Raw genomic sequence first — 25,608 nt, 5'->3', positions numbered from 1 at the left:
TGATTCTTAGCCTCAGAAGTTAAACTTAAGCTGTGATGTATGTTATAGGATCTCTGGGAATTTGGATGTTAGTGCAGATTTGTGGGCTGTGACTGAATAAGAATAGGTTTTTGAGAATGGCTTCTGCTTTTTAACATTCAGGAAGTCTACTACATAAATTGATTTAAAAACTCAGTACTTAAGTGCTATATGGATGCCTTTACTGTTTTAAAAGTGGAATCTGAAAACACTTTCAGTAGGGTTTTTCCCTCTCATTACCGGTCCTGTGGTATTGGGCAGCACATTTAAGTATGCAAGTTATCCACAGTGAATGCAATCCAGAGTTACCATCCTCTTCTTTGCTTATTCACAGGTTCACAGATGAAGAGTCTAGAGTATTCCTGCTTGATAGGGGTAATACCAGGGATAAAGAGGCTCCAAAGGAGAAAGGATCAGAGAAAGGGAGGGCAGAGGGAGAATGGGAAGATCAGGAAGCCCTAGATTACTTCAGTGATAAAGAGTCTGGAAAACAAAAGTTTAATGATTCAGAAGGGGATGACACAGAGGAGACAGAAGATTACAGACAGTTCAGAAAGTCAGTCCTTGCAGATCAGGGTAAAAATTTTGCTACTACATCTCACCGGAATACTGAGGAGGAAGGAAACAAGTACAAGTCCAAAGTTTCACTGAAAGGCAATAGAGAAAGTGATGGATTTAGAGAAGAAAAAAATTATAAACTTAAAGAGACTGGATATGTAGTGGAAAGGCCTAGCACTACAAAAGATAAGCACAAGGAAGACGACAAAAATTCTGAGAGAATAACAGTAAAGAAAGAAACTCAGTCACCTGAGCAGGTAAAGTCTGAAAAGCTCAAAGACCTCTTTGATTACAGTCCCCCTCTACACAAGAATCTGGATGCACGAGAAAAGTCTACCTTCAGGGAGGAGAGCCCACTTAGGATTAAAATGATAGCCAGCGATTCTCATCGTCCTGAAGTCAAACTCAAAATGGCCCCTGTTCCTCTTGATGATTCTAACAGGTAATTTCACATTAATGCCCAGTAAATAAAATGGCTTTTAAAATGTGGGTGGTTGGTTAATATTTCATTTAATTTTTTTATTTTCTGAATACATTTCCCATTTTCATATTCAAACCAATGGTATATTTTGTTTGTATGTGTGTGTGTGTACCGATATGTTCCAGACCTGCTTCCTTGACTAAAGACAGGCTACTTGCTAGTACACTTGTCCATTCTGTCAAGAAGGAGCAAGAATTCCGATCCATCTTTGACCACATTAAGTTGCCTCAGGCCAGCAAGAGCACTTCAGAGTCATTTATTCAGCACATTGTGTCCTTGGTTCATCACGTTAAAGGTATGTTTAGTATGCTTAGTATTGTGAATTGAATTTCTCCTGCAAATAGAAGAAAATGAACAGCAATGCCTAATAATTAATGTAGCCTAGGGATAGCAAGAATACAGACAGCATTAAAATTTTGGAAAAAGGAGTGTTTCATGAAGAGTGCTTTCAGTCTTGCCAGCATGATGATATTTAATAAAAACCAATTGAAATATTAAGAGCTAAAACATACCCTAAAAATGTATATCATGGTAAAACACAATGTAGATTTTGTTAATGCTGAAAGTTTTTTTGAAATGTGCCATTATACTGTATTTGAAGTGCAGAATGCTTACAGATTACCTTCCATTACCTGCATGTGTATGACTTATAATGTACTTGGCATGGATTTATAACAAAGTCAAACAGCATTGTTACTGAACATTAAGAATTTTTTCAACTTTAAAAACCTGAAACCTGTGGGAAAACTGGATTATCCTATCTTGTCTTTGTATTACTTAATTTGTTATAATACTTACCTTTTCTACATGATAAATAAACCAGAAAAAAATTATTAGGATTTTAAAAAAGATATTTTACTGATTTTAGAAAGAGAGGAAGGGGGAGGGATAGAAAGAAACATCAGTGAGAAACACTGATCAGCTGCCTCCTGCATGCCCCCCTACTGGGGATCAAGCCCACAACCCGGGCATGTGCCCTCACCGGGAATCTCTTTTCTGAACCATGTCAGCTGGGCATATTAGGATTTTTTACTTTATTTTTTTTAATCCTTACCTGAAGTTTTTTTTTTTTTTCCCCCATTGATTTTTAGAGAGAGTGGAAGGGATAGGGAGAGACAAAGAGAAACATTGATGTGAGAGAGAGACATCTATTGGTTGCTTTCCGCACATGTTCCGACTGGGGCCCAGGATGGAGCCTGCAACCAAGGTACGTGCTCTTGACCAGAATAGAACCTGCGTCCTTCATTCCATGGGCCAAACGCTCTAACCACTGAGAAAAGCTGGCTAGGGCCATATTAGGATTTTTAAAAGGTAAACAAGTTCAAGAAATTTAAAAGTAGATTAGTAATGATTACATGAATTATGACTAATTAGGATAATGGTGAGATTTCTTTAGATACTAAAGATGATAAAGGTATGCGTTTCACTGAAGTTCTGATGTGCTATTTTCCCCACTATGTAATTCTAGTTTCAAAATTAGTTTCAAAGGTTTAGGGTATGACTTTTTGGGCAGTTAGGTTTAAGTTTTGTTTTGTTTTTGTCTTTAAAAGGCAGTGTGCTATGACATAGATTCTTATTCAGGAGTCACCATGGCTGTTGGTCTTAAAAACCATTTTTTTAAAAAAGTTTGTCTTTTGACATGAGAACAACTCATTGTGATAGCTGAAACTTATCACTAGCAATTCTTTATGCACTTGATATTTCAAAACTGAATAAATAATGAATTTCTTTTTTTTTTTACTGTAATTATTTAAGCATGGTAACAAAATTCTTTTGTTGTTTGGCTATAACTGGGTTTGTGAAACAGTTTATGACCATATTACTGTGGTACATAAAATAGGAAACATTAACATTTTTCTTTTTTCACATTTTTTTGACCTGTCTCCACATTTTACAATTTATTGCTGAATTTTGAGATCAGGTTTTGATAAAATTTTTTGCTTTTTCATTTTCTTTTTTTTTTTAAAGAACTGTAGTTATGTTTTATTACTGGTATTGTGCAACCGATCTAAACAGCTCTTACTTAACCTAGAGCTGAAAATGCCCAGTGATGTTTTCTTTTTCATTGTAACTAGGTCCTGGAATATGTTTTGAAATGGCAAAATCCATGTTTCAAAGTAAAATAGCTGTTGAAAGATACAGGCAAAGTTGAATCTTCTGTCTTCCTGGCAAAAATGGCATAAAAACTGAGTTGCTAGCTCAAATTCCTGGGTTTCATGGAATTAAGATTGAGGCACTACCCTTGTAGTGGCCGTTTCAAGTTTTAATTGGTTATGAGACATGTGCTGGATACTGGGCGGTAAGTTGACACAGATGTATGTTGACCTGTTAAGCAGATAGCTTGCTTCGTAATGTAACATTTCATGACTTACACATCTTCTGTATTTTACATTTACAACATACCATGAACTAGTTTAAAAATTAGTATTGATATCACTAATTTAAAAATTGTTAAAAGAAAGACAAGGCATTAATATCAAATGTGCTGTCAGGTTTGCCAAGATGCCAGATTTTTTGAGTAATTAATGAATGTTAATTGAAAAATATTTTCTAATTGAAATAGCAGTATTAAGTTTTTTCTTAAATCCAATTTTTGTCGTCAGTATAGTTTTTGATGAAATAATTTTGTTTACTAAAACCAACAATGTAGTTATGTCATTTTTATTTTCTGCAAATGATTACTTGAAGTAACTTGTTCATAATTGGCAGGGTATAAGGATATTCACATTTTGTTTTTGTTCTGTTTGATGAAATAGTGCATTATTGAAATGAAATTAGAGACTCAGTTTAATCTATTGTTTTTGTATTATATGTAGTATTGACAGGGACCTGTGAGGAACTTTGTATCAGTTTCCTGTTGAGGTACAAGAGTTATAAAAGGGACAGGGTAGGAGAAACTCTTGTAACACTTGATTCCTTTCTGCTAGGTTTCTTGAATATTTTTATTTTCTTTTCACTCGCTACATGCCCTTCTGTCACAAATGAATATCCCTCTTAAAGTAAAGATAACTAATTGGGCAGTATTTCTCCTAAATCAACAGAGCAATACTTCAAATCACCTGCGATGACCCTAAATGAGAGGTTCACTTCCTATCAGAAAGCCACTGAAGAACATAGTACCCGCCAAAAGAGCCCTGAGATACACAGGTATGTGTACTATTGAACAGGCATATAAAAATGCTATTTTGATAGGAAAACACTGTTTAACCAAGATTATATTGGAACTGTTATCATCATGATACAAATGAACTTTGGTTTTATTCCTGATTTATACCTTGAATAAATATATTTCTAGTCTTGAAAAGTTGGTAATTTATTGTTTATTCTTAATTTTCAGTTTATTTGGTTTAAACTGGTTGTTAGGTTTTAATTACTCTTTTATTACTCCCCAGTATGGAATTAAAATAGCACATTTGCTTTTTGGAAGGGGGTTGGATGCCTAGAGTAACCCTTGAATTTAATTTAATTCCAATAAGTTTGTAAAATAAAAATGCTTGGTGGAGAGGCAGAATTATTTTTCATGAAATGAGCATGAACATTGAAGTCAGGCAAGTGTAAATTCAAATCCTGGCTCTGTCACTTCACTGAATTGGGTTGAACAAGTTATGTAATCTCTGAACATTAATTTTTTTCCATCTATAAAATAAGGATAACAATGTTTATTTTGCAGGGTGGTGACAATTAGTATTATTGGCTATAAAATATATAACTTAGTACTTATTACATAGTAGGTGTGGTTTTTGGTGACTGCTGAGGAAGTGCTGAGAAGTTGCTTCTGACAGACACAAGCTTAAAAAAGCAAGGAGAGGTGCAGAATAAAATTAGAGATCCACTGAATATTTAAAAATATTGGGGACACTTAGGAATAAATGTGCTTTCATTGAGGATATTAATTGTATTTGTATTATAATTGTATGATGATGGCCACTTAAAATGATAATACTTAATCAAAACAGATTTTCTTTTTTGATTAAAAAAGTTAGATAAAGATTAGGCTTCATTTATATATAAAAATCTGGTTGAAAAAGACATTTTAATTCATTTTTAATAGAAATAGTTTTATTTCTTAATTGTTAGTAATTAGGTTAATAATTTTACTATGCTAAATTAGTCGATTGGGAGAGAAATACCTTTCTAGTATTTCTTCACAAAAATGAAAAATTCTAAGGATTCTTTTGTACCATTAAGTTAATGTGACTACAAACAGACTTTATTTTATATTAAGGAGAATTGACATCTCTCCAAGTGCCCTGAGGAAGCATACCCGATTAGCAGGGGAAGAGAGAGTTTTCAAAGAAGAAATTCAAAAGGTATGTTTTGAAGGGACAGTTTTTTAATGTTAAGTTTAGCTTTGTTAATATTGTATTAAGCATAGTTTGTCTAGGCAAATTGTTTACACACACACACACATGCACACACAATATTCCCTTCCTAGAAGAAATTAAGCTGACAGTATACCATGTATCTAAGAAACCAAGAGTAGATTTTTCTTTTTTTGGCGAATTTTTATAAGAGTTTATTTGTGCCAAACTGTTAATAGATGCAGAGAGCAAGATCTCAAATGCTCCCTAAGTCAAGAGTAGTTTTAAAAAATGCTAATGAAAGGAAGAAATTACTTCCAAGAAAAGGGTAAAGAATCAATGGGCAGACAAAGGGACATTTTAAAAGCAATGATACAAATTATATTAGGATTTCTATAAAGTTTTGTTATGAAATGGATGAGCTGGAATAAATATTCCTTGATTTATATATGCCTAAATTAAATCTGTAGGTTCTTCACAGAAGTAATACCACGGCTGCTGAGCATTTTTGATCTGGACTAAGAAATAATCATCCTAATAACTGATTTACAAATGAATGTTTGGAACAAAAACTATATGTCATATTAGAATATTTGTGGATTTTGGAGGATGAATGTTTTTAAACTTGAGAGAGGCCCCTATGAATAACTGGCTTGGTGGGGCTCTGAGAGAATGAAATTCATTCGTGCGGGCGGGGGTGGGGGGGCCTCAGATGATACTCTGGGAAAAAGTAGAAAGTGAGCAACTGTAATGAAAAGGTTAGGTGACTTGGAAGTACTGCTTTGTTGAAATTCTGGCTGTCACCAAATACTGTCTGATATTTGGAAAACATTTAGCTTCTTGGACATTGGTTTTCCATTCAGAAAAACGAGAATACATCTGTTTTGGAAAGTTGTTGAACAATGGGCCTATTATGGAAACATTGGCACTTTTATTACTAGAAGCTTTTAATAGTTGTGTACAAATTTTTAAAATATGACTTACTAGATATGGAATTTAGAGATTAGAAAGAAAAGGGTTTCTTTGCATGGAGTATATTGATCTTGGAAAAGCCAATTCTGAGAAGTGAATACTAATTTTGGCTTTTACTTTCAATACCTTGGATTCAGTGTCGGTTTTGTTTCGCCAACAATTTAGTCTATCCTTGTGCTCCGACACTGAGTATTTTGCTTCTCTAGTTACTCATACTGGTTTTTGAACTGGAGAGGAAAAAATAGTTACTACTGATGGATGGACAAGTGGATATGCCATTGCCTTTTATCTTTCATCTTCCTGTTTGAATGAATAATATATATGTTAATGTGTAATATACATATAGTTTAGAGTTTATAAACTATTTCCACTTTCCTTTAGTCCTTTAGCTTGGTACTTGTGGGCTTGGTAATACCTAGGCGAATAGGAAGGTTTTTGCTCTTGATTTGATTTTTTTTCTTGGTTAGCCTGGGAGCATATAGGTGAGTAGTTGATATTATTTGGATATATACTTATATTTTCAGGTTTATGAATGCTTATGAATATTATAGTTAGACTTCCCAGTACTACTAATTGTTGAATACTAGCAAGGATGTCCACATTATTAGCATCTTACTGATGTGTAATTTTTCTTCATTCCTAGATTCCTCTTTCCATCTTCCTAAATTATATAGTATTTGAAAAAGCAATGGAACAAGAAGGAGGTGAATTGTGACCCAGTTAAACTAATGTCCGTTGCAATACCTGAATTGAGAAAGGGCAGTATATGGCCCAAGATACTGAGTACAGGATTGGGAATAATGTCTTTCTGGCTTTGTTTCTACCCTTGTTTAACTTGACTTGGTTTCATTAATCATATTGTAGTTGCATGTTATGGAAATTACAGAATCCTTTAAGTGGTTTTTATTGGGTTGGTCATCTTCTTTGGAAAGAGCTTGATGATAATGAGGTTTAAGTAATTAGAACCATTACTTTAGGATATCTTAACTTTATAGGCAGATGGCTACATCACAACTATAGATTATAACCTTTGTCATTGTTCAAGTCCTTAAAAAATGCTATTTGGAAAGATGAGGGATAATAATGAGGATTGCTGAGTGGAAAAATAATTATTTTTTTGCATAAAAATTTATGGATTGTTTTGCACAAAAATTTAGGATTTTTAAGATAATTAGATTTTAATAACTTTTCCAGTCTCACTGCACTTGTGTACATAATGACTTAGTAAAAACAACCAACTACACTTTTCTTTAACAAAAACTAAGTACGGAAGTAGTTTATGATCCTTTCTTTTTTCTGATCCTAAAATGTCACTTTAGAAACTGGCAAAAATTTGGCTATATATGTACATAAATATATTTTTTCTTTCTCCCCTGAAAGTTACTTTGTATCTATCTTTTATAGGGAGATAAAAAATTAAGGTGTGACTCTGCTGATCTTCGGCATGACATTGATCGTCGGAGAAAAGAAAGAAGCAAAGAACGGGGGGATTCCAAGGGCTCCAGGGAATCCAGTGGGTCAAGAAAGCAGGAAAAAACTCCAAAAGATTACAAGGAATACAAATCTTACAAAGACGACAGGTAATTGTTAAAACTGTCTGAATTAGGTTTTAGCTTCTAATTAGCCTTTAATAATTGTCAGCTTAATTGCTTTCAATTTTGACTGTGTAATCGAATATTTAAATTTAAACAATTAAAATTATTTGTTTTACAGCAAAAATGTATTTGTCTTTTACTCGGCTTATGGTGGATGAGGACAAAAACTTTGGAATAGCAAGCTAACACTGAAAAAAAAAAATGACAAATTAATGTGTCCTATTATCCAGGCTACATCAGGAGGTTGGACTTCAATGCAGTGCATTTCTAGAAACAGTTTGTGTAAGAACTTTGGTTCGTTATGCTTGATTCCGCACTTTTTCAACTCATAACACCCAGAGTACAAGAATTTTAAACTGATATCTAGTGGTTTAACATGGGAGAGATGGGGGGAGGAAGGATTAGTTTTTATGAAATAGCAATGTGTATTAGTCTTTCAAAGTAATGTTTCCATGGATACTGTTAGCAGTGGTAAGAGTTATTGCAGGTATGACCTTTTCGGGTGTTGTATTAGAATCATGTAATATTGTTCACCATAGTGTCAAATAAATAATAGGAATACTAAGTATCATAGATAATTGTTTTTATTTATTTTTTATTTTTGGTATTCATTAGGTAAATGGTGGATTTTACTTGTGTTTTTTATTGTACTGTCATGTGTTTTTTATTTCTATAACGGAGTAATGGCCCAAACCATACCAACTATTCTCACCATGGTATACAAACTGCAGTCATTTTGAAACTTGCCTTTTCCTACTCTTCTTTTTCTTTCCTTAAAATAACAACAAAAACAAAAAGTTAAAAATATGGAAGAACTGAACCTCATACTTGAAGTTTCCAGACTACTAGTATGATTTTCAGTAGTGGTGTAAAACAAATATTGAAGGAGAATGGAAACAGACTGTCAAACTTTAACACCCAATTACTTTAGTTATGTAATCATTGTAATAGGGGATAGTTTTTTGGCTTGAAAAATATCCCTCTTATTATAAGATTCAACAGGTTCTTCATCGTTTTTAAAGATAGCACATTTTTTTTGTTTTCTTTATTTTTCAGTAAACATAAAAGTAGAGAGCAAGATCATTCTCGATCTTCATCCTCTTCAGCATCACCTTCTTCTCCCAGTTCTAGAGAAGAAAAGGAGAGTAAGAAGGAAAGAGAAGAAGAATTTAAAACTCACCATGAACTAAAAGAATACTCGGGCTTTGCAGGAGTTAGTCGACCACGAGGAACCTTTGTAAGTGATAAAATTATCTTTGAATTTTTGATAGGACTTTACCTTAGAATACTGTACATAAGGAAAGTTAAATTATATGACTTCGACATTGTTATGTGAGTCATTACTCCTACAGTTAAAATTGGTCTTGAAAAATGAAATTGTATTTGAAGTATCTTCATTTAAGAAATGCCATTTAGGGGAAGGGAGGAGGGTCTGGAGTGGGATGATACTTTCTTTGTACACAGAGTAATAAATGTTTTTGCTTGATTAAAAGAAATGCCATTTTGAGATTTAGAAGCATCTATATAAACTAGATACATTTCTTAACTTTGGAATTAATAACTATACATAGTACTTAAAGGCCCAAGAGTGAAGGAAATTTATGGATTGAGACCCATTTTAAAAAATCACTTAGTTTTGGAAAGATACCTAAAGACATTTTAAAAAATCCATGTTTGTATTATAACATTTTGATTTTTCCCTGTTTTCTTCAAGTTCTTGTTTATATGTGTATCAACCATAGGAACCATAACTTTTTATTCTACACAGCATACGTATTACCTTCATATTTTAATTATTATTTTAATAACTTCTTAGTGCATATTCTTTTTGACTCTTTAATTTTTAGATTCAGATTCCTATCTTGATCGAGTTCCAGTTGGTTATTTTAGAGTTCATTGAGTAGATCATTGAGAAAAAGAAGAGCATTGCTTAACTGGTGATAGGTATAGTTGAACACTTGGGGCTCCTATGATAATTCAAAGGAATTAGACAACTCTTGGCTAGTCAAAGGGAAAAGAACCAATTTGATTATTTTTATTTAAAAATACTAGGTCAGGCCATGGAAAGTGTAGTATTCGAACACTTAGTTTTTGTGCATTTCTTCTTAACCTCACTTTCAGAAGGCAGTGTTTTTTGCCCATGATATAAAATGGCCATCCTTTCCATCCTTAGTGGCTATGAGTTGGGATTTAGGAAGGAAATTAGGAAATATGTTTTTTGTTACTGCAGTAAAATTAAGAGTTTGCATGTAACTTAAATACCTTTAATTGCATTACTAAACAACTTTGTTAATGTTAATCAGTTTCGAATTAGAGGCAGAGGAAGAGCCAGAGGAGTTTTTGCTGGGACAAATACTGGTCCAAACAACTCAAATACTACTTTTCAAAAGAGACCGAAGGAAGAGGAATGGGATCCAGAATATACCCCAAAGAGCAAGAAGTACTTCTTGGTGGGTGTTAGACATCTGTCTTTATTTGGTTTGCATTAATTTTCAAAGCATACAGATATCCACTGCTATGAAAAGATTTCACCATAATGTGGGAACTCTTAAATAAAAGTTCATTACCCAGATGGTTTGAAGTACTGAAAATGTGGGTTCCTTTAGTCCTGTCTGTTCTTTATTGACATCACCTATGGGCTGATCAGGGTATCTAAAATTTATACCTGATTTGATAGCCACATTCAGAGAACTTCAATATAGGTTATCTGTCTATAAGACAGTGAAACTTGTAGAAACTTCTCATTAAGATTTACTGTCTATTATCACAGCCAATTGTTTCAATGAAAGACAAGAAGAATTCTACATGTAATTAAGGATTTCAGGGAGGCTATTTGGAGTAAAAGGAGGATGAAAAGTCACATTACGGGAATGTGCTAGATACACTAATTTGATGTTTCCTTGTGATGCTTAACTTGAAGTAGTTTTCTAAGGAATGAAACTAGAGGAGGTGGTCATGAAAGATTCTCTAGTTAGTGATGGAAATTTTCTGCAATTTGACATGGAGGAGAAGGGTCTGTCCTGCATTACAGACACAGACTTAAGGAAACACCGAAACTATTACCACAGAAGCATTCATTTTTGTCATAGCTTCTCAGGGAAGTCATGTTTCAGAGATTAGTTATGCAGACCTAGTTGTTTCGTTGAAGCAAGTAGGAAGATAGTACTGGATTTACAGAATTGTATCTTTCATTTGGCTTTTATGAATGTATTATTTGAATAAATCTGAATTTCCATGGCACATCAGCTAAGTTAGAGGCTAGAGCTATATTCTGAAGTAGGTTGATATTTTTTTTGGAAAATGAACAATATGATTGTTTCAGAAATTAGTTCCCAGTTGCCTCTTTTTTGGGTACTTTAATGACCAAGAGTCCAAAAAATGCTAAATTTTTACAGAGTACATTATGCATGTTTGCTTAGCATGTACTCCTATGAGGAGAAATTTATGCTTGAGTTGTTTGAATTGACAATCTGGAAAGTGAAAGGCATTTTATTGTTACAGTATAGAACAGTTTAAAAGATCCATCTCTTGATTTAAGAATTTATGTATAACAGATTGTTATTTATTCTAGGTCTGAAGGATGGGAAGAGAAATATGATATAATTCCATTTTTGGCTTAGAAACTAGTAAGGGAGAAGCAGGCATTTTTAAAAAAATATATTTTATTGATTTTTTTACAGAGAGGAAGGGAGAGAGATAGAGAGTTAGAAACATCGATCATCAATGAGAGAGAAACATCGATCAGCTGCCTCCTGCACATCTCCTACTGGGGATGTGCCCGCAATCCAGGTACATGCCCTTGACCGGAATCGAACCTGGGACCTTTCAGTCCACAGACCGACGCTCTATCCACTGAGCCAAACTGGTTTCGGCGCATTCTAAATATGTATTGTGGATTTTCTCCAAAGGAGGAAATGGTGGATTATTGCAAAGGAAAGAGTGATTCAGATAAACTTGGTAAAGGACCTTGGCTTGAATCTTGAGCTTAAAAGATGGTCAGGTGATCCTGATACAGGGAATTCCAGGACTCAGGTGGCTAGATGATTGGTATAAGTTCTGGAAAATAAAGCAAAAGCAGGAGCTAAGTTGTGGAAAGCCATAATACTTTTGTAAGTTTGGATTTTAAGCAGTTTTAGAAGAATCATGGTTGTGAACAGATACATCTGAGTGATTTTGAGTGAGCTAAGGGGCTAGATTTGAGAAAAGAAAGTAACATTTGTGGGGATTTACTCAGAGACCCACTAGTTGGGTATTGGTACTGAGAAGAAATTCTCTTGAGATATAGGGGACACAAGGGAAAGAAACCCATTTGAGGAGATTAAGTTCAGTTCTTGAAATGCCCAGGATAAATCAAGTTGAGATGTGCAATGGATAGTTGTTTAATGCATATCTAGAAAGAGAAATTTAGGAGCCATCATTTTACAGGACACAACTAAAGCCATTATAAGATCTCTCAGTCAGAAGAGGAGAGATTAAAAGGCCAACCTTTGAAAGATGGGGTGAGGAGTTGGGTGATGATAAAAATGCCAGAGAGTAGATCAAATGTGAAAGGTCAAAAAGAGAAGTAAAATTAGTAGATTTTATAAAACACTTGTACTATTGTACAAATATTTAATTTAGGCCAGAACTTCCTTTTTCTGTGGCTTTATTTCATAACCTAGTATCTTTTTATCTTAAATTGGGACATAATCATTTTAGGTTGGTCTGTAATTAGCAGTTTTACTAATTAAGAGGTGTGTTATTTTAAGAAGTAGTAGTAACTCTTTATATGTTGCTGTTCTGGGTTATATTTAAAAATTTACATTTCTGCATTAAGCATACATGTACATTTGGCACAAACTGATGTTTACTAGAAGTAAAATGAACACCATACATTTTTTTCTTATAAATCAATTCCCAAAGTTAATTATTTTGGTTCCTTTTTTAAAAAACATGATTTTACTGATTTTAGAGATGGGGGAGGAGGGGAGGGGGAGAGAGAGAAACATGGATGTGTGAGAGAAAAATCCATCAGTGACCTTTTGGTGCATGGAAAGATGCTCAGCCAACTGAGTCACATCTGCCAGGCTTATTTTGGTTCTTAATTAATGAGCCATTGAAATGACAACTGGTTTTTACATGGATATTTAAATTTAAAAGATTTTGCATCTTCTGTAAAGATAACTTGATTTTTCAGACAACTAATGTTGAGAATAGCAGTATAAACAAAAACATGATTCTGAGGAAATGAGATTGAAAACTATACACATTCCCCTAGATTCTTTTAAAACAGTTTACCAGCATGGAAGGTTTATCTATATTAATGAAACATAGTACTCGGTAATAATGATACTCTGGGCATAAATCTGTTTTACACGTGTTTATTGCATGCTTATAAAATCCTTTTGAGGTGGGGCCATCATTTCACTTTGATGTGGAAAACACTGAGGTACAGAAATTGAGCAGCTTGACCAAAGTTAATATTACATGACTAGTGGAAATGGGGTCAGAATTTGAACCCATGTATTGGCTCCAAAGCCTTGGTTCTGCAAGCACGGAATTGTCCATCCACTACTGAGTAATAGTAACATTTATTGTATACTTTTCTGAAATTTCCTATCTTAAAACTTGGATTTATGCAGATATGGAGATATTTTCAATAATAAGTACTCCGGGAGATATAATAGTCTTAGAACCTGAAATTCTATGGAGGGCAAGTATATGAAGTTGGAGCAAGTGGAAAAGTGCTGCAGTGGGCAAGTTCTCGGTGGTGAGTTTATGTTGTATCTTGAGGAAGAGAAAAAAACCCTTGGTGGGAAAGGGGGATCAAGATTGGAGTTTTAATGAATTTAACCCTTTGATACTTGATCATTCTATGGAGAAGAGATAAAGGGATTCAAAAGATCTTGGTTGTCAATATGGCCTCCATGTATAACATTTTTAATTGTGTACTGCACATATCTGACTTCTCTGGCCCTTTATCATTTGTGAAATAATTTTTAAAAGTTGTAATAAGATTAAACTTGGGGATTAAGAGTTAGTATGGGTGTTAGAACTTGAGGATTAGTATGCTTAGCATTAAAATGTCACTTAACTTCCGAAGTACAATATATAGTGTAATGTTCTAGCCATTGGTTGTTATTTTTTAGCCCAATTTAAAATGATTGTAACTTTAAAAGTACTGGTTAGTTTAACCTCATGTCGAGCTTTGCTACTGCTTTTTCTGTTTTCTACTCTTAGCTGCCTTGTATGGTAATCATTCACTGTTACCAAGATTACTGGGAAATGTATTCTGTAGGTGATGTGGTACAAGGGTACTGCAAAGGACTACTGCTGTGGCCTTGGGCAAGTTACTCAATTTCTCCATGCCTCAGTTTTTTCATATCTGAAATGGTATTAGTAACAGTATTTGGTGGGGTTGTTGTGAGGATTAGATGAGTAAATACATAGAAAGTGATCAGAAACAGTGACTTCCCATAGTAAACACTATAAAACAGCACAGTAGATTGAGACCTTTTTTGTCACACACTGGGCTGGACACTTTACAGATCATCTGTGTTTCCTTAAGGTTCTCTCTCTCTCTCTTTTAAAATGAAATAAAGTCACAAAGTTTCTGTTAAGATATAAACCCATGCCTCTGACGGCAAAACCTGTTTGCTTTTCCCACAAATTTATGAAATACTATGTAAATACACAAACAATAAAAAACAACTACTTTGGAGTTGGGTGTGCTGATATCAAAGGAAACCTTGAAATTATCTAATTGCATGAGCATTATTTTGAATGGCAGACTATTTTAAAATAGTTTATTTCCAGTTTCAAATTAAACTTTATGGCATTGAAATTTATACTTTTGATAGTTGCTAAATTTGTTTTTTATGGAGTCTTACACACCTCTAGCAGTAACGTTTCATTGGTTTGGTAAAGATAGATTTTTAGGAATTGTAAATGTTCCTTTATGTAGTCTGTTAATTACATGTGTAATTGAGCTTTTAAGTCATGCAGGAGGGTGATTTGTATTACATGAATAGGCACAAAGGCATATTCTGTTTTGAAAAATGTGCTCATATCATATAATTTGAAGAAACGTTTTAGTGACTTGGGAGTTGATCAATATCAGTAATCCATAGGTTATGCAACATTGCATTTATGCCTGTTGTCTCCTACCGGGGCATCATTTTGCCTTATTTCTCAATTGTGAAGGGGGGTAGCAGTTAAATTACATTACATTACAGGAGAACTTTGGAATGTAATACTCACTGACTTGTCCACAAAGTCAGGTACTTTTTAGTTTTGCAGATTGTTTTGATTAATGGAATAATTATTAATTTGTGAAACTCTCTATTCGGATGCAGTTAGTGAAAAATTATGATTGGAATGTAATAGCTACGGTACTTCAGATTGGTGAAGAATAAATAAGTTGAGGTATTTCTCTAGGGAGAAATACTCTCTAGGGAGAAATCATCATGATTTGAGATGACCTACCCCTGAAGATTGATGTGTAATATATATACATAGATTTAGATTTAAATCTCAGATTTAAAATCTGTTTCTATATGTAAGGTATAATTCATACCACCTATTTAATGTTGATGTTACTGTAATGATATTTTTATAACTTTTTCACATCTTTATGACTGAAGTTTTTTTGGAAAAATGTTAGTCTCATTTACACGCAGTATAAATAGTAACAAGTGGACTTAGATTGAAATACTGGAAAGGAAAAAATTAAAAATTTGAAATTTGGCAGTAATTTAGCAGTTGAGATTTTCCAAAAAATTGTCTGGGCAGCTCTCAGTGCTTGGGTTACTAAGCAGTATAATGTAATTATTTGCTTTGACAAAGTTTTTGTTGAAAAGTTATTTTACTGGTTTTGTTTTATTGTTTTAAAACATTACCAACCTCATAAACCAAATCAGGAAATTTATACCATGACTTATGATTTAGGGATATAATCATTTTCCTTACAAGAAAGGCATTTCAGTGATGATTGTTTTTAACCTTTCTGTAGCATGATGACAGAGATGATGGTGTGGATTATTGGGCCAAAAGAGGAAGAGGTCGTGGTACTTTTCAACGTGGCAGAGGGCGCTTTAACTTCAAAAAGTCAGGTAGCAGTCCAAAATGGACTCATGACAAATACCAAGGGGACGGGATTGTTGAAGATGAAGAAGAGACCATGGAAAATAATGAAGAAAAGAAGGACAGGCGTAAAGAAGAAAAGGTAGACAATTTCAAGTTGTTAGTGACTCTAACAGATTTTCTTGGGTTTGGTGGGGCAGTTAATTGTTAGGAACAATGACTTTTATAGATCATTTTCATACTCTACATCTTTGCTAATCTTTATTTTTTCTCTCTTTTTAGGAATAATAAACCTGACATGAGATTACAACAGAGAGCAGAACTTGCACCCACTTTTTTTTTTTACCTGATTTTTGTTTTCAAATAAGAATGTAAGCATTTTACTTAAATTTTACTGTTTGCAAGTAGTCTATAGAAGTTTTGTTTTAAGTCTTCAAATATCTTGAAAAATAGTAGATTGTATGTTGAAAATTGTACTGAAATAAAGTAGAAAATTGTTAATGTACCCTATTTGTAACTATCAACTTTTAAAAATAATACTTTTACTGTTTTTGTTACATGCATTGTAATTCTGCTTTGTCTATAAGATATGGTCAAGTACAGCTCTGTGAAAGATCTGATTCTCTTCCCTCCCTGTTCGTTAATGTTTATGCTGAAGTAAACGTTAGCTCTACATACAGATTTCGGAAAAGAAGTTGTTTATAGAGATCACACATAGTTATTTTAACTGTATACATCTGTTTTAACATTTTTCTTAATTCAAACACACTACATTGTAGGGTGACTAATTTTTGAAGTGTACCCCAGAAAAAGTTGTTACTTTGGTAAACGTAAGCTAGTTTAACACTTCAGCAAATGTTTAAGAAGAAAAACAGCTTTGCCAAGAACTAAGAAATACAAACTCATAAAAGTTAAATTACAAAGTATTAGTTTTTTTTGTTGGTTGTTTTTTTTGTGCGTTTTTTTTGTTTTTGTTTTTTTTTTTTACTGAGAGTAAGCAGTGGCCTATAAAAACCACACTTAGGAGCCTTTACTATTTGGATTCAAAATTCAGTATTCTATTTTTATTTGAAAGTAAGAGTCATGGTCTTAGATAGCAGCTATTCTATGAGAGAGGAAACTGGTTTGTAATAAACAGCAAATAAAAACCCCATTCCTACCGAACATTTTATTTTTAACACAACAAAACCTGTAATCGTGATGTGGTGGTATGGAAGAGGATTATCCTGCAAAATAAAGATGTGTCTGATTTGATATCTTACATATTTGATATCTTACATATTTATTTGATCTTTTGGACAGTTGAAATATTAGTTTGTAGTCTAACCATAAAAAATTGGCAAACAACGTACTGTTCATTAGTTGTATTTTAAGTAACTTGTTTTTCAAATGTCAACAATAAAAGTTTTGACAGGAAGTTTTGTTGCAGCATTGATCTAACTTGTTTTTACTTTTTTCCCCCTTATTTCAGTTTGTAAAATGGCCTTTTCTTTTCTTTCCTAGGGTTCTATTTTTTAGGTAGATAATCTTGAAAATGTGAATTACCTTTATGCTTATGCTGATTGCTCTTAAAGGAATGAAAATCCGAAATAGTAAATTTCAATGTTAAGTATGTCTGCTTTATGAGCATATATAAAAGTAGTCAAATTTCATTAATTCAGCAATTGAATTAGTTGTATATGTTTGCATTAAAAGGAGATGATGCTTATTCTGCTAGTGTAATCTTTTAAAGATCTTAAGTGTATGGCCCTTTCATTCTCATTTGATGATTTGCAATCTTCCTAGCACCTTGATTGCAGCCAGGGTAATTTGAATTTGCTAAGAGCTATTGGGTGGGTTGTGGGAGAGGGGGACCGAACCTCAATATGTGATTTTTATGGCCCTAAGATCTTTAGTATTGCGTGATTTCTCCTGTTAATTTTGTCTTTCTGAAATTGTTACAGCAGAGGAATACTGTCAAAGCAAGTATTTGTGTTGGATTGATCAGAACAAAACTAATACCCTTCCAGTTAGAATAATTAGTTGCTAAAGCAACATGGATTTGATCTCCAACACAGGAGAATTTTCACAACCATTTTATTTTATACAAATAAATTTAGCTTTTATTTTAACAGTTATTTTGTTGAATACTAAATCTCTATGCATGATTTTAAATGTGCAGTTTTTCTTTTGCACTAAAGACAACAGGAAAAAGGGAATTTGCTGAGAAATTATTTTAGGGAGTTGGGAATAAAGCTACTTAAGTCCTATCAAGTTATATTTTAAGCAGTGCAGGTGCATTGCTTTAACCCAGATATGTTGAGGATTCCATTACTTTATTCTTTTAAAATTGAGGAGAGAGCATGCTACCAGAATATAGTAGGAAGGATGATTGTGGATGTTTTCTTTTTCAGAAAAAGTCAAGCATATAAAAAGTAGTCTGTGTATTTTTATTTTAATGAGAAACATTGATCAGTTAGTTGCCTTCTGCATGTGCCCTGACCAGGGAATTGAACCTGCTGGGTATGTGCCCTGATAGGAAATTGAACTTGCCACCTTGTGTACGGACAACACTCCAACCAACAGAGCCACATCGGCCAGGGCTGTGTGTATTTTAAAACCACAATTTAATTCCACACTTCCTGATGTTATAAAAGTTAAATGGTTTCTCTTGGTAAGGATATATGTTTGCAAGTGCCAGAAAAATACTGACTTGATATCTGCATTAACAGATTTCCTTTTGCCCAGAGAAAGAAAATAAAACTCAACCAAAGGGTATTTCCAGAACAGATAGCTGTTTAAGAAGGCCATGACTCAGTCTTTAGATGTGTATACCTTTCAACATCTTAGAATTTTAATACAAAAAGCAAAATATGTTTTTCCAATTACAGCCTACTCTAAGGAATTACTATTGTTCCCTTTTGTCACTGTTAAAATCAAGTGTTGGGAATTATAGTTTGAGATGAAAATATTACCCAATAAGAATGAATGTAGATGGCTCAACGATTCTTACTCAGTGTGATGTATACTAGTAATGCAACAGGGACTCTTGTAAATTGTCATATGCCAATAAAAATGTCATAAGTGGTAATAGCTGTTTGTTTACCTGATTTTGAGATTATATCTGTGTCTGTTTTATGCAATTGATTTCTATGGCCAATTTCTAGATTTTAGAATACCAATTAATGTCTTAGGAAAATTATTGGTGTGGTGTGGCATTTTTGAGGGGGTTGATACGTACTTTATAAAACTCCTCAAACCCCTATATACTGTTTTTTCTTGTTTCCCTTGGAAAAATGGGAAATTTTCCAGGTCATTATTAGAGAATGCAGGAATTCAGATTTCCAGTTTAGCCCTTCTGTTCCTGTAATAATACAGGAATTCATCAGCCATAATATTATGATGGAGAATCAGCATTACTTTTCTTTCTAAAAACATAGTGGTCAGTTAATAACTAAAAAGTTGTTTGGTTTTTTAAGTTAGTCTTTGAGTAAGATCTGATATAATTCTTACAATGCCCCTTTTACAATTTATTTGAAATTTTAAAAATGGGCCATTCTGTCAACTTTAAACGCATTTTCACAGAAATGTGTATACTGAGACAAATAGATTTTGTCTAATACAAATGGAAGATTATCCTTTTAAAACTTTGTTAGGGAAGTAACTTGTAAGTATGTTTAATATCACTAGGTAATTTTAAATACCAGTTCTCTATATAAAAGTACACTGTCTTATTTATTAGGGACATATTTAACTTTTTTTTTAAAGAATTTACATAATTGCTTTTTTCTTTTGGGGCTTCAATTAGATTTTGATATACTTTTTGTTTCCATACAAAACATATTCCTTTTATATTCATAAAGAGAAGTACAGACTTAATTCATGAAGACACTAGATAGGGAAGGCAAATGAAGAAATAAACTTCATTGTCATGGGATTGTATAGTCTCTTGAGTAGTAGACACTGATATATCCCTTAACAAAATTTTAGAGTATTATCTGTTCTATATATTTAGGTTTCTCAAATAGTTGAAACTTTTATTTTTAAATCTGAATGTCCAGAGTCTAAATTTATTGGAGTAGAGATTAAAAATTCGGAGTCTTAACATTAATGAAGTTTTAAGTGAACAAGGTTTGTTATTACTCAGTTTCTTGGAATCCAGAAATATGTTGAAATTAGTTGTGTTCCATTGTCTGACTGGAACCTTGGAGACTTGATTTATGAGCTGGACTCCTGGTTTTTCAGAAATGATTAGTAATGATTACTGATGATTAGTGTGCATCAGTTATGAGAATGAAGCCGAAGTTGTATATTTAATTTTGTTCTCTATATTGTTACCTCATTATTCTTTAGCCTGTAAAAATGGATCCCAGTGTTTAAAGAAAATGGGCATTAGGATGGCATTTCACCACCACTACTAGGAAAAAAACCCTCAAATGTCTCAATTATAATGATCTGTACATGAGAACAGCATTTTTCCTGCAGATATTTTAGGTGTTTTACAACAGTGAACTGATTTGTAGCACTCTTAAAATGCAGGAGATAATTTTGATTATTGTAAGTAGAAAAGGATTGGGCAAGTGCGTTTTAATGCTATTCCCATAAGAATTGGAATCAAATTTTTCTTAATCTCTCGGCTTTGCCCAACTTGCTGATTCAATAATAATGAGCCCTCCCTTTAATAAAAGCAGACAATAGTAAATACACTGGACAGTTAGCTGAATTGAAAGGATTTATATCCACAGCATGAACTATTTGGCAGTAACTTGGTGCTATCATAGTGGTTGCAAATTTCATGGACTGTAAAGGGCCACAGAAAAGTAAATATTCTCATCTACCAGGATAGTCGTTTACTTGCTATTATCTAGTCCTAGACTATGAAAGGCCATAATTTTTATGTCTTATTTGTACTAGAAAGGGAAAACTAAACATTATTAAGCTTCCAGGGTACTTCTAGGACTGCCATGAGGGGAATGTTAAATACACTTTGAACTTTTTTGAAAGAAGTTGAATAGCATCACAAATATATGCTATTCTTGGTCTTAGTCTCTAAAGATAGTTACAATAAAATAATTTATCTGTTTAACTATCTTAGTCTGTAAAGATAGTTAAAATAATTTATCTGTAATGTCAGTATACAATTATTTTTTATGCATATATTTGATGATGATATTCAACTTCCAAAATTAAAGTGCTTCCTCCCTTCCACCCTCCATGATACTGTGATAAAAGATACTCATCCCTGCCCCAGCTGGTATACAGATTGCAGGTTCCATCCTTATATGCCAATTCTTGGATGACAATTTGCTGTTAGCTGTAAGGCAATCAAAATATGTTATTTGGTATTTTTATGTTGAATTTTTTCTTGTTAAAAGTTATTGCTAAAAATGAAAAGGATTAAATGGAAACATTGGGAGTACTGATGTACTCTTTGGATGATCCAGAAGACTGGCAGGACATCCTTTTAACTATTTTTCCTGTGTTCTAGGTTTTATTTAAGTGATAAGAGTCAAAGCATTCCTACTTGTGAGCATATGAATGTATCAGAAAACAGATCACAGAATCTTATCAAGTCACAAATCTAAAAAAATGGAATCAGAAAAATCAAACATCAGTAAACCTTTTTTGCTTTTCAAGAGGTCTAGCTATAGTATAATTTTTTGTTGAAAAATAGTAGTTAAAACACATAAGACCTTTGGATTCAAACACTAAGCATAATCTAGGCTTGCTTTTATATAAATTACTTAAAAGTTTCAAATAAAATCTCCTTTATACTATAAACATTTAACTTAGATTTTGTAATTTTCATATTACATCATTATAAGTTAATAGCAATTTAGATATAATAGGCCTCTGCTCTGTTTTTCATTACTTGATCATATTTATTGTCAATTAAAAAAAGGAAATTTTCAGGAGATTTTATATCAAGGAAAATCTTGGTCTTAGTTTCTAAAATTTTTGAATAAATATAAAGTTTTAATGACCCTTTAAGAGGTGTGTAGTAGTGGTCTGTTTATATTTACTGTGTCACTACTACTCTGAGAGGTTTCAAGCATAGACACAACAAGGAAAAAGGCCCTAAGTATTTTTCTTTTTGAAGTTATAAAACTTAATTTTATGGGCATGTACATCCCAATACGGAGATCACCCTTTCATGGGACTTATGGTTCAGGTTGGAGAGGCTATTGCATACTTTGGTAGTATGTTGTATTCTGCCCCGTTATTTAAGACGAGGCCCAGTGCACGAAATTCGTGCATGGGAGGGGGTGTCCCTCAGTCCAGCCTGCACCCTCTCCAATCTGAGATCCCTCTCACAATCCAGGACTGCTGGCTCCTAACCACTCTGCCTGCCAGCCTGATAGCCCCCTAACCACTCCCCTGCTGGCCTGATTGACGCCTAACTGCCTTCCCCTGCGGGGCTGAGGGGACTAGGGGACTCTGGCTGGATGAGGCTGAATACTGTGGGGACTGGGTGAGGTGGGGCTGAGTGGACTGGGGGACTGAGGCTGGATGAGGCGGGGCTGAGGGAACTGGGCACCGCCATCTTGTGGCTGTGGGTGCTGCCATCTTGTGAGGGCGTGGCAGTCAATTAGCATATTCCCTCTATTGGCTGTGGGTGCCGTCATTTTGTGAGGGTGTGGTGGTCAATTAGCATATTCCCTCTTTATTAGGATAATTACAGTAATTTGAATTTGTCTAAAAGTTAGGTGTAGGTCACAAGGCTAATGGAGTTCTGGGCAGTTTGCAAGACTGTATACACATCTTTCTAGTCTTGGTCCTATCCAATCCTCGGCCTCTCCATTAATTCACTGAAAAGGTACACCTGGCAATGGGTGCATAGGTTAATTAATTCTTGGTCTTGGGGATTCAGAACATATATTAGTTCTGAAAAAACACACCTACTTACCCAAACTGGATAACTATGGATGGAATTTGCAATTAAACTAGGTGAGAAGCTTTTCTCATGAACCCCCAAATAGCAAATGGGGGGAAATCACCAACCTGCCTGGTATTGATTTCTATGCCTGTAGAGGAATTGGGATATCGTCTGATAGATGAGAAATGGGGAATCCCACATCAGCCAGCTGAAATGAGTTTTTTCCCCTCTCTAACAGTGCAAGGTACCCACAGTAAAGAATGGAGAGACTGGAGTAGTGTAACGCAGTGAAATCTAAAAACAGACTTGCCAAGACCAAACTGCCATTTAGGGACCAGACTCACACTGAGAAGAAAGTACTAAAAATGGGATAAAAGTAAGCAGGAGAGAGACAATAGACAAAGAGGACTAGATTAAACTTCAGGGGAATTAAACTTGAGCCAGGAAAGTCTTAGAAAGCAAGCCACCATATTTCTGAACATTGAAGTCAGAAGCTTTTCTGAATCCTGCATTCTCAAAGTTGAGAGAAATAATTTCACATAAAAATGAACAATCGAAAAAAATGTCAGATCTCAAGATTATCAAGATGTAGATGTATGAATGAATGCTTTAGTAAACAAAATGGAGAAAGGGTCTGAAAAATTAATTTAAGGGGGAAATCAGCAAAGCGTTCATGGGGGCTGTAGCATTTGACATGGGCCCACCTTTGTATCTAATTCAGAGCTGAGTGTTGAGTTCTATTAATAGTGCAGCCTGAAGGAGGCGTTAGTGCTGGTTCCTGTTATGTTTTCAAGGGATGCGTTTGTTGTGGCCAGTATTATGTGCTGTTTGATATCACACTGGAATGGGATAAGGTGTTAAGATTACTTCTGAGGGCAAAAGAGAAGGGCAAGGGATATTGAGAATATTGTAATTTACTGATTTCATGTAGGATTGCTTATCCATTTGCCTTATATATTATTGCTCGATACTCTTCTGCCCCTACTTTCACCTTAATATAGACAAATTTTTTTCTGCGAAGATCTGGGCCTGTCATTTACAATCACTAGTGTTCTGCCAGTTGCTTAATTGCAAACCATACTTGGTGATTGTTTTCTCTCATTCCATATCCAATTATTTTATTCAACAAATTGGTTAAATGCTTATTATATACTAGAGGCCTGGTGCACGAAAATTGTGTGTGTGTGTGTGGGGGGGGGGGGTGGGTGTCCTTCAGCCTGGCCTGCACCCTCTCCAATCCGGGACCTCCGGTTCCTAACGGCTCACCTGCCTGCCTGCCTGATCGCCCCTAACCCCTTTGCCTGCCTGCCTGATCGCCCCTAACCGCCTCTGCCTTGGCCCCTGCCACCGTGGCTTTGTCTGGAAGGATGTCTAGAAGATGTCCGGTCTATTCGGTCTAATTAGCATATTATCCTTTTATTAGTATAGATACAGTACCAGGCTTCTAAAGCACTGAAGATACAGCAGGGGTCAAAACAAAGCTTCTGTTCTGGAGTTCACAGTTTAGTTTGGCTGCAGGGGGAGCATAAATACAGGGCTGGGCAAAAAGGTTTACAGTGGTTTGGATGGAAAATAATACAAGAATAAACTGTTTCAGGTACAACTACCTACTTTTGCCCCACCGTGTACTATACACGGTGACAAGTGCTATAAAGAAAAGTAGGAAGGAGAGTGGAGAGATGCTATGTACATATGGTGCTCAGAGAAAGCCTCTCTCCGGTCTCCACTAGAAGGTAAGCTCCAGGAGGGCAAGGACCTTACCTGTCTTGCCCATCATTGCAATTCCCCCTACACAGTTGATCTTAGGTTGTCATATAACTAATTCATCCCTCGCTAAAGTACGAGAAGAGAAAGCTGTTGTCTCTTATGAAGCCAGTAACCTCAGATCAGAATTGAAAATTGGAATATCACCTGTTATGACTTAGGGATCACTTTGCCATCCACGGCGAGGCCAGGTCAGTGTCCAGCCCGTATTTGGCAGCCTGGATACCAGGAGCGTTTCGTGAAGGAACATTCTAGGTACTGTAAAGCTGCAGATCCCTCGAGGACAGTGCAGAGCTCGGGCTAGTCCCATAAGCATATGTTCACTCACTGAACGAATAAATGATCGAACAGCAAAAGGCCAGCGACTTTGGAGTGTGGCCCCGTTTCCGGTCTGGGGGTAGGGGCGACGAAGATTTTTCTGCGCAGATCTGTGTGGAGCAGGAACTCCGGGTCGCGGGCCTGGCTCAAGGGCCCATAATGATTCCACAGCGCCCGGCTGTGGACTCCCGTGTTGGACAGCACCGGGAACCAAAACCGCGCCCCGAGCGGCCCTTTGCAGCCTGCCCCGCCCACCAGCTGCCTAGGGTTTCTATTGGTTGTCCCGCGGAAAGCCCGCCCTCTTAAAAAAAATCCCAGTAGTCTGTCCAAATAACAGTAACCTGATTGGTTATCGTACCACCAATCACAAGCAGCAATCTTCAGCCTTGTCCAGTCACATCGGGCGCAAGTCACGGCCCGCGGAGTTTGATTTTCGTCCAGGGACGCGGAAGTAGCGGGACCGGGGAGCAGGTGGAGTACCCAGGCTGCGGTTTTTGGTCTGGGCGTCCCTGGACCCGCTCGAGCGCCCGTGGGGCTTAGGCGACGGAGGATTCCGAGGCTGAGCTCCCTAACGACCGCGGCTCGGCGTCCCGAGTGGGCCGGGGGCTCGGCTTGGGAGGAAGGTGAGCGAGGCGACTCCGCTGGTAGGAGAGCCCCCAAGGACTGGTGCTGCCAGAGCGCGGG

The 25,608-nt window shown here is 35.2% G+C and overlaps 2 protein-coding genes across 8 annotated transcripts in view; both read left to right on the top strand.

Annotated features, from left to right (window-relative positions):
• BCLAF1 (BCL2-associated transcription factor 1) overlaps positions 1 to 17,247 on the top strand; it is a 26,520-nt gene extending 9,273 nt beyond the window's left edge. For 2 of the 6 annotated variants that reach the window (XM_005859047.2, XM_005859046.2), the window contains exons 5-13: positions 353 to 1,018; positions 1,183 to 1,352; positions 4,099 to 4,204; positions 5,283 to 5,367; positions 7,735 to 7,910; positions 8,982 to 9,162; positions 10,229 to 10,375; positions 15,916 to 16,128; positions 16,269 to 17,247. In XM_005859047.2, the coding sequence (XP_005859109.1) occupies positions 353 to 1,018; positions 1,183 to 1,352; positions 4,099 to 4,204; positions 5,283 to 5,367; positions 7,735 to 7,910; positions 8,982 to 9,162; positions 10,229 to 10,375; positions 15,916 to 16,128; positions 16,269 to 16,274 (1,750 nt within the window). In that variant the 3' untranslated portion in view covers positions 16,275 to 17,247. Of the gene's footprint in view, positions 1 to 352; positions 1,019 to 1,182; positions 1,353 to 4,098; positions 4,205 to 5,282; positions 5,368 to 7,734; positions 7,911 to 8,043; positions 8,208 to 8,981; positions 9,163 to 10,228; positions 10,376 to 13,546; positions 13,675 to 15,915; positions 16,129 to 16,268 lie in introns of those variants that run through there. The other 4 variants (XM_005859044.2, XM_005859048.2, XR_001360705.1 and 1 more) reach the window with 3 other exon arrangements.
• The window catches only part of MTFR2 (mitochondrial fission regulator 2), a 21,444-nt gene continuing 12,110 nt past the window's right edge, over positions 16,275 to 25,608 (top strand). The window contains exon 1 of one of the 2 annotated variants that reach the window (XM_005859043.2): positions 16,275 to 16,357. The gene's annotated coding sequence lies outside the window, so the exon portion shown is untranslated. Of the gene's footprint in view, positions 16,358 to 25,450; positions 25,548 to 25,608 lie in introns of those variants that run through there. The other variant, XM_014533861.1, reaches the window with a different exon arrangement.

The sequence above is a fragment of the Myotis brandtii genome, unplaced genomic scaffold (assembly GCF_000412655.1).
Source record: "Myotis brandtii unplaced genomic scaffold, ASM41265v1 scaffold123, whole genome shotgun sequence".
Classification (NCBI taxonomy): domain Eukaryota; kingdom Metazoa; phylum Chordata; class Mammalia; order Chiroptera; family Vespertilionidae; genus Myotis; species Myotis brandtii.
The sequence above is the reverse complement of the archived record's forward strand: the minus strand, read 5'-3'. Positions and strand labels throughout refer to the sequence as shown.